The following is a 10024-nucleotide window of genomic DNA, read 5'->3' as shown; positions in this document are numbered from 1 at the left end:
TTAGAACAGCATTGATATGAGCTGATTTCACAGAGTGAACTGTGCAACTAACTGCAGTTTTCAACAGACAGTTGAACTATACGTAATGAACGGTTAACCCGCAAAGTATAACCAAAACTTGTTGCATTTCCTTCTCTAAATATTTCAGTAATACCATTCTGGTGCTTCTCTTTATTGTTATGCTATATGCCTATCTATTGTATATTCATGTGATAAATAAATACCAGGACAATAGTTTACTAAGAATGGTAGTATGCCACGTTTTATTCTTAACATAAAATTTGATATCAACTAGATTCTGGAATTATAGTCTTGCTGCAGTTAAAAAATTTTTTTTATTGAACTCATTTTTACTCTCATGTTCATAAATTATAACTCTATGGTTTTGTAGTAATCCTTTCAGCTTCAGTGTGATCAGTTTTAGGTTAGGGTAAAATCAGGAAACCTCTTGCGTGCTTGCTATAGACATAAAGAAAAAAAATACACAGAATGCTGTCACAGTTTTATCACAGTAACTGTAAAGAAGAGAAAATGCAGAGAGTGCAGGTTCTTTCCCAGAGGAAATAGCATTACGCGTTTTAGTCAAGTCTCTGCAAAGAGCAAATATATGACTTGCTCAGAGGAAGCTCTACCAAACCGAAATGAAACACTTCTGTTCTTGAGATACAGCATCTGATCATTATACTTGAAATATGAGTAAATGTCCTGTGTCTGTGTAAAATGTCTGTGTGTTTGGGACAATCATCTTCAGCCTGAGAGACAAACAAACTTCAGACGCCGAACCTAGTCGAGAGTTAAGTATATAGTTCGACAAACACCAAACTCAGTGCACATTCCATCTCAGTGCCCTTTAAAACATGAAGATTGTTTAGAAATATTTTGAGACACCTTCATGTACAACTGTGTCTTTTAGTTTTAGGGCTCCTTTTTTATCTGAATCAGTTGTCAGGTCATTTCTATATGCCTACATTATATTATACTGTACATTAAACCCCAAATTAAGTTGTGTTCTTAAAGTAATCATGCTTAAAAATTGACCAAAAAAGTGATTAGTCTGGTTGCTACAGTGTGGCCAAATTAGCAATGTTAACAGAAACATAACATAAACTCCTCAGCAGACAGCTTTCCTCTTGCTTATGCATGTAATGGAAAACTCTCTGTCTTGCCATGCTATGTGCTAATAAAAGGAGAAACCTTGTCATTTCCTGTGTGCGAAAACCATTTCCTGCAAATTATGACAGCTTTGTATTAAATGTTGACACTTTCATATAGCCCACTGTGCGCAACACTGCTCTACTATATTTTACTGTTTTACATAAAAATTTATTCATTTGTTCGTTTATAGCAACATACTAAATATTCATCTGACTTCAAAAGACAAACATAATGTATTTAAAACATGTATTTCTTGTCATTCGTTCAACAGTAAGACATTACAAGTAGGCCTAATGCACATCAATTAAATTAATTCATTTTAAAACCCATCTACATGCAGTCACTTTTTGTGTTTGTTAAAAATGCCATTGTTGTGTTTTACTTGTACTGTAGAATTTCACATTCATGTTATATCATATATATTAAGATATCATATATATTATAACTTCAACCCATTCCCACAGAACAGTTACGTCTTCGTTCTGGAAATAACCTGATACTGTAGATTTATGGGTGATTCTGCAGAATTTGACCTCATTAATCATAGGCTGACTGTTAATATTGCTCAACATCTCAGACAAGTTACAACAACAAAATGTACATACTGTGGTGCTGGTATGAAAAGATTTTTGATAGAAACTGATAGTGTTCCTGATAAGGGGCAATGGCTTTCAGGATGTTTGCAGCATTTGTTGCTTAAGTCTGCACCTGACACAATAGTGATTTATAATGGAGTACAGATTTTTAAAATTCACTGAATTTCAAGACAATTTAAAGATGATCATGGACCTTATAAAATGATGCACTTACATCAGTCACTTCTATTATAAAACTTTTAAATTAATTTTATTGTCACTAGCCTGTCTTGTCACTCACTCTTAGCTAAGGTCTAGCTTTGAGTTTTCCAGTACCACTGTAATTGGTGTATTTTGTTTAATCTGACTTGTGTATTTTTAAAACGACGGTTGTATTAGGTTTGTGTATTAGTAGGCTAATACTCTGTGTTTTTAGGATTGAGTGTTGAGAAACCTTGCCAAACCGAGCTGCTGTAGGCTGCTTTCAGGAAACAATGACGCACACAGGGGCAGGGTCTTCTACATAGCACTGAACTGAACAGCGCTGAACTGGGAAAAGTTCTTCACTGACGTTCATCTGAAGACATTTTCTTTCGCATCTTCTGCTTGACAGGGACAATAGAATGAGATTTTACCACAGAATAACTTTGGCACTGGCAATAATATGCCTGTTTGGGGACAGAGGACTAGGTAAGTTTATTATTTTTGCATTTTAAGATCATATGTTAAAAAGATGATGAGCTTAATGGTCTGTTACGGAAAGTGTTTCTGGGTTTCAGAAACTGCGTCTTCACGTAAAGATCAAAGGAAATTATTATACAATATATTTTAATGAAACAAAATGCAATTAAGTAGCCTAACTTTCAACACCGGTAGTTGACTGTCAAATCATCCATGATTATACAAAAAAAATAAAAAAAATAAAAATCAATACATCCAGTTCTGTTACGTACACAATTAAGCTTGACATTTTACACCACGTTATTTCTGCGCTTTTAATTTGTCATATATATATATATATATGTCAGATTAAAACTAAATCAAAATTGCAAGTCAGATTAAAATAAATAAATAAATAAATTTTAAAAATATATATATATAGCCTAGTGAAATCATAATGAATTTGGGCTATTTGTTCTTCGATTCTTACTCTTTCGAGTCGGTTCTTAGAACAGGTTCAACGGTTCCCTCAACTTTTAATAGCCTACTTTTCAGAAGGAACTTGTAATTGTATCTTATAGCACATAAGCCGATTAAAACATTTTATGTCAACAGAAGAGCTATGTGGTTTTGATTCACTAAAAAGAACCGGCTGATTAGAATCATTCGTTCGGATTTCGGACTACCCTGCAACGTGAAGCATGATTGTGATTCACTAAAAAGAACCGACTCCTTAGAGTCGTTAGTTTGGGAATCAGACTGCACTGATCACTTCGCGCAGTCAATTCAGTAGCGGCGAGACGGCGCTGCTGGATAGTGGTGCAGGAAATGGTTTTAAATGTCACGAAATGATAAAAATGTCATATACCACAATATTCGTCGGCGGAATTCATATAATACACAATAAAAATACACAAACAAACAATAAATAAATGAATAGGCTAATATATAAGATACATAATAAATTAAAAACTTAAACACATGAAATCTATTTCATAAATACAAATTGTGCTTTCAAATTAAAATATACATCATAAAAACACAAGATATTTAAGTAATCTGGCCAGTTCATTATTAAAAGGATGGTGTTACTGTTAATGTCCGACAAGTCTCTCATCTGTCATTCTGTATTATCCCTGAACACAGGAGCCCCATCCAAAGGCAGGTATATGTGGGTGAAATGCAAGCCAGATGATAAGAACTCAAACTGTGTCACACAAGTGGGCCCCTTGGTGCCCCTAGCAGGGCAAAGCTCTCGACTTCCGCCTTCTGCTGCAAAAAACATGTAAGTTGCCTGTTTACTCATATCAATTTGTATTGAGAATAAGTACTGTATTATGGTATGTTGTGTTAATTTTAAAACCAGAATCTGACGTGTGTATTTATATCTAGGTCAAAACTAACAGGATGCATGCATGTCACTACAACAAATTTGATTAGATTTCGATTCAGTTTTAATAACACAACAAAAATCATATAACCACTATCCCTGCTGTGATATTAGAAATATATATATATATATAAAATAAGTAAAAAGTCCACAACAAATAATCATGATTAAGCATGGGACCTCAGGAGTTGTGTTACAGCTGAATCATCCATCGATATTGTTGTAATAATTTCAATATCTGCAAGGGGAAGCTGGAGTTTTTACATGCCTGTATAAGGCTTTTAAAGAAACCCTTCAGAGATGCCATCAGTGTTAAAGTAACAACCAGCAAGTAAATAAAGGGGTCTGTAAAGCAGAAAGTGTCGTGAGAGACTTTTTTCTACCTACAGGACTGCTTCCTTATTAAGTATCATATAGACAAAGGAGGTTAGAAACGAATCTCTTTGAACAAAATATGCTGAAGTTGTTGAATGTCAGGGGCATTTCCCATAAGTCACTCTTATTTTGTGACATATTGATTGTGACGCCTTACCACAATATTTCTTCTAATTTCTGTTATCGTTTTCCTGGCAGTGCAGATTATTTCTGCTCAAAGTAGTGTAGGTATGTCTTTTCTTGGAAATTTAAATATCTGTAAGGCTTTAGAGATGTTTTCTGCAAGGTTTTATAATTTTAAATATACATTTTTAGTGCTCATTCCTACATTTACAATTGTTGTGTATTATATAACTAGATATCGCACTTGATAGCACTCAAATGTTTTATCATTTCTGCCAATCAAACAATATGTAATTGTGGTCTTATTGAAATCAACGTAACATCAATGTTTTTTAATAATTTATTTTCAGATTGTGCTTTTTTCTACTCAGCATTTCTCATGCTAAATCACTTCCTTCCACACATCGATCACATTGACGTCACAGCTGTATCTCCTCAAAATGTTCATGATCTTCATAGCCAGAAAACATAATATCTCACAGATTAATAAGATAACTAGAATGCTGAAAACAATATAGAATATTTCTCAGTGAATTAAAGGGATAGTTCTCCCAAAAATGAAGCTTTGTCATCATTTACTCAAGCTCATGCTGTTCAAAATTTTTATTGTATTGATTGATTGATTTTGAACACAAAAGAAGATACTTTGAAGAATGTTGGTAACCAGTTTCTGGTTGGTAAACATTGGTAACAACAATGTTGGTAAACAGTTTCTGGTCCTCATTGACTTCCATAGTAATTTTTTTCCATACTGTGGAAGTCAATGGCTACCAGTTTCTTCAAAATATATTTTATTGTTCAACAGACGAAAGAAATTCATACAGTTTGGGAACAACTTGAGGGTGAAAAATTACAGAATTTATTTTTGTGTGTGAACTGCCCCTTTAATGCTCCTGTTATTCATTCACTGTTGTGGTTAACTGTTACATTTCCCAATATCTTCCCTATACTAAAGTAGGTACTCTAAAACATTGTGCTTGTCACAAGGAATATGCGTTTTATTTAGATATTCCATTTTGTTTTTTAAGCCTAGAGTGGTGAGGTCAGTGAGATGGTTAAGAAATGGGCTCCTTATGTTCTCAACAAAATTACAGGAAGGGCTGAGAGGATGTTGGAGCACTCTTGAACGACTTTGTGCTTTTGTTTCCAACAGATTCCCAGTTAGCACAGAGGAAGCCACTCCTCAGATGGAGGAGCAGTCAGGAGAGGGTTCAGGTAACTCAGATGCTGAGGTGATGAGAGACACAAGAAGTCCAGAGCAAGAAGGCAACCAGATTGAAGAGGAGGGGTCGACTGAGTTCAGTGGAGACATTGGTTACTCTCAATATGTTGCAATAGATCGGCTTTCTAAAGAGGATTTGAAAGAGGAAAACATTATTGCATAAAGGGCTACATTAGATCTCATGTGCCTTTTCTTTTTTGTACAATGTGAACCATACGGGATGCTGCTTTTTTGGTCACAGATATAGTTATAGATTTGTGACATGCTCTGCAAAAGTGTATTTTATTGCAGTTTGCATTGTAATGCATTATTTTGGTTTGCTCTTCAACTTTGAAACTTTTATAGTATTATTATTTTATTTACTCTTAATGTCCACAGTGTGACCTGTGATCTGTATTAAAACAATGTAAATCCATTTGTAATAGAAATATTACTAAATTCAACAGGGGCAACAATAAAGTGTTTGGATAGCAAAAAGTAAATTTTGTAAAAACAAAAATAAATAAAGAAAAATTGCCATATTGTATTTGTAATATATTCTGAACTTTCAAAAAAAAACAACACTTTCAACTATAAAGCATCTGTCTCTTATTTTAAGCACTTTACACCAGAAAAAGGAGGAATGAACTGTACTGAAGAAATGTTCTGAATATGAGATGAGGTCAGCCGTTCAGGCTTCCTGTTTTACCAGAAGTGTATTATGACACTTTGGCTGATTCAATCTTGTGCGTTTCCGGACTTGCATCTCATGACCTGCTTCTCAGCGTCTAGAGTACAGACATAAAGTTTAGAATCATTCTGTATGTAGAGTAACATTATAAAATTGTTTTCAAATGGTGCAAATGTACGAATTCAAAAGCATGCCATGATGACACACTGCCTTTAGAAAGCATTTACACCCACATTTAGTTTCTGTTACACCAACAAAGTTACACCAACACAATAAAATATTTGGTCCCACATTGGCCTTAACTACTGTACTTACATCAAAATACAAGTACAATGTACTTATTGTGCTCATATTGTATAGCAAAACACTTCTGCTGCTATTGAGGTGGGATACAGGTAAGGTTAGGGACAGGTTTGTTGGTATGGGTAGGTTTAATAATAATAATAACTTTATTTTTATATAGCGCCTTTAAACAGTTTCTCAAAGCGCTTCACATAATAAAACAAAACAAATAAAAATACAACACACAAAAGACAACTAATTAAAAACAAAATAAGCTATCATTTAAAATCAAAACAGTCAAGAAAAAGCTAACCTAAAAAAAATGAGTTTTTAAATAAGACTTAAAAATGCTTAAATTCTGAGCATCTCTAATTTGTAGAGGGAGTACATTCCAAAGCCTGGGAGCATAGGAAGAAAAAGCCCTGTCCCCTACAGAGCGCATCCGTGTCTGAGGAACTACCAATAAACCAGCTTGTGAAGATCGTAAATGACGCTTAGGTGTATATAAAGTTAAAAGAGCAGACATATATTGAGGGGCCAGACCATGCAGTGCCTTATATGTGAGCATAAGAATTTTAAAATCAACTCTAAACCTGACCAGGAGCCAATGCAAAGACTTTAAAATTGGTGTAATATGCTCATTTTTCCTGGCACCAGTCAGGATCCTAGCAGCTGAGTTTTGCACATATTGCAATTTATTAAGTGTGGTTTTAGGAACCCCAGCAAGAAGTGCATTACAGTAGTCAATGCGAGAAAAAACTAGGGTGTTTATAAGCCTTTCAGTCACAGGGAGGGATAGCATAGAACGGAGTCTCGCAATATTTCTGAGATGAAAAAAAGAGTTTTTGACAATATACTGCACGTGATAGTCAAAAGACAAACTCGAGTCAAATATTACTCCTAAATTTTTAAATTTAGGCTGTGACTCCAAAACAGAACCATCAATGTTTAAAATGATTGAACCAGCTTTACGAAGCTGATAAGAAGTGCCAATAAGCAGGACCTCAGTCTTATCATTGTTTAGACAGAGGAAATTTTCAGACATCCATATTTTTATCTCAGAAATACAATGTGTTAAGAAAGGTACGTCCAAATTTTAACCAGGCCTAGAATGAATGTAAATCTGAGTGTCGTCTGCATAAAAATTATAATTAAGCCCAAGTGATCTTAAAAGCAGACCGAGTGGAAATATGTAAATGCTAAAAAGTAAGGGGCCTAAAATTGAACCTTGAGGAACACCCGTGCGGACAGAGCCCATCTCAGACCTTGAACCATTCATATAAACAAACTGTTGACGATCAGTGAGGTAAGATCTAAACCAAGTTAAAACAGTCTCAGAAACACCAAAGACATTTTCCAGACATTTAAGTAAAAGGATATGATTAACAGTATCGAAGGCGGCACTAAGATCAAGAAGAATAAGAATAGAGAGAGAGACAGAATCTGAGGCTATTAGCAGATCGTTAGTGACCTTGACCAAAGCTGTCTCAGTACTATGAAATTTTCCGAAGCCAGACTGAGGGGGTTCAAAAAGATTATTTACTATGAGATGATTGTGGAGCTGCAAAGCAACAACACGTTCTAAAACTTTTGCAAGAAATGGAAGGTTTGATATAGGATGGTAATTATTCAAGTTATCCAAGTCAGCATTATGCTTCTTTGGAACAGGTGTTAAAGCAGCAGTTTTCAATGCTGCTGGTACAACACCAGTACACAGAGAATCATTAACAATGCTGAGAACAGCTGGGCACAAAGAGTCAAAACAAGACTTAAATAAGCTTGTAGGGAGGGGATCAAGAACGCAAGTGGTAGCTTTCATACCTGATACCTCCCTAATAAGCAACTCAGAGTCAATTTGAGAAAAAGTTGTGAACAATGTGCCATGAAAACAAGACGAGGAAACTGTAGAAGATGGAACAGGTACAACTTGGATACGTTTGTAAACGTTAAGAGTGGGTTAAGGTGTAAGGGATGGGTCAACAGTGTAATTATAAATATAATTACAGATGTAATTACATGCAAGAATTTGTAAAAATAAAAGTACAATGTAAAATTGTGTATGTACACGATAAGTGCATTGTACTAAATGATTAATTGAAATGCAATTGCATAGTAGTTAAGGCCACTTAATATAAAGTGGGACCAGCTAGACTTTTATGGGGCCATTTCACACAGCTAGCAAACTCCAGATGTGACTTTATCAGAAGTGGCAGCCACTCTCTCAAGAGCCAAACAGAGAAATATCTCCAGTTTCTTCTATTCCAGCCAAAGACATCTGCAGCTCCATTAGTGTTGTGTGGCTGGCCTTTTGTTCAACTCTGAACATCTCTTAATTTGAATAGCTGGCCTGATATCTGAAGAAGTTTGTGTTGTACAGCGTTTCATCTGTTGTGTAACAAGTGATTTCACAGCTTCAAGGGACGTCCAAGGAAAGTTTTTTTTTGTTTTTGTTTCTAATATAATTCTGAAGATGCATGAGTAAAGGCCATTGCACACTGAGTCCGAATTTTTCGTCCGAAATTTTCGCACGTTGAAAAAAAATTCGGATCGGGTTCGATTTTTTGCGTTTTTCGCATCCGTATAAAGCATTTTGAGATGCTTTGAGAAGGTGTTTTGACAATTCAGAGCCACCGTACAAGCGAAAGCCAAAATCCAAAACAGTGTCAGACAAATTAATACACTTCGTCTTGCAGCACAGCGCACTTTATGACAAACAAATTGCGGAATACAGAATATAAAGAACTGCTGTAGCCTATTTTTTATGCCTGGCACGCACCTTTCCGATGCCGCAGTTCGGTGTGTGTGTGTGTGTGTGTGTGTGTGTCCATACCTCAGACAGTTTATGTTCAGGATAAATTGGTTCACGGAAATTGGTGGTCTTCTTTTTAATATGTGGATTGGCACTGACATCCTGAAATAAACTTTGAATCTCTCGGGATAATCCCGCAGCTCTTTGATAAGGAGGTGGAACTCTCCTTCCTCTCTGCGCAATCTAAGGATTGGATGGACCCAATAGTTCCTTTTTGTTTTTCTTTTTTTAAAAAGAGAGAGGACAACAAAATCATCCTCACTGCTTGAAGACATTTTGTATAGTTTTGCGAATTTTTTCGCAACGGATTAATTAAAACGCATCGGACTCAGTGTGCAAGGTCTCTGTGCGTGACGAATTTTTAAGATTGCGAATGCGAAAAAACGCATGCGAAAATTTCGGACTCAGTGTGCAGAGACCTTAAGTGTTCAAGTTTAATTAAATGTTTATTAATTTTTATTTATTTTTAACACAACATATAGCCTACAAAAGAAAGAAAACCATGCTTTTAAATATTACTTTGCAACATAGTCTGAAAACATGTATGTTTCTCAGAGCAGGATTAAAGTTTTTTTTTTGTGACCAATAGTGGGGCATGTTGTCACAATATATGGGGTAAATTTACAATGCAACATGCCATTCAACAGTCTACTAAAGGCTTTTAAGTCAAATATAAAAAATATAAAGAACACAAAACGATTAATGAAATAAATTAAATTGAATTAATTGAAATAAAGGCAGAAATGCCAATGGTGGCATACAA

At 35.1% G+C, this 10024-nt stretch overlaps 1 protein-coding gene across 1 annotated transcript; it reads left to right on the top strand.

Moving 5' to 3' along the window:
* The first annotated feature begins 1827 nt into the window (after positions 1–1827).
* srgn (serglycin) lies at positions 1828–6459 on the top strand. Its single transcript, XM_079436616.1, has 3 exons — positions 1828–2420; positions 3537–3675; positions 5432–6459. Exons 1-3 carry the CDS (start codon positions 2354–2356, stop codon positions 5661–5663), a joined length of 438 nt encoding a protein of 145 aa, XP_079292742.1. The 5' UTR covers positions 1828–2353; the 3' UTR covers positions 5664–6459.
* Positions 6460–10024: the final 3565 nt, after the last annotated feature.

Source organism: Barbus barbus (genome assembly GCF_936440315.1).
Source record: "Barbus barbus genome assembly, chromosome: 16".
NCBI classification, from domain to species: Eukaryota; Metazoa; Chordata; class Actinopteri; order Cypriniformes; family Cyprinidae; genus Barbus; species Barbus barbus.
The sequence above is the reverse complement of the archived record's forward strand: the minus strand, read 5'-3'. Positions and strand labels throughout refer to the sequence as shown.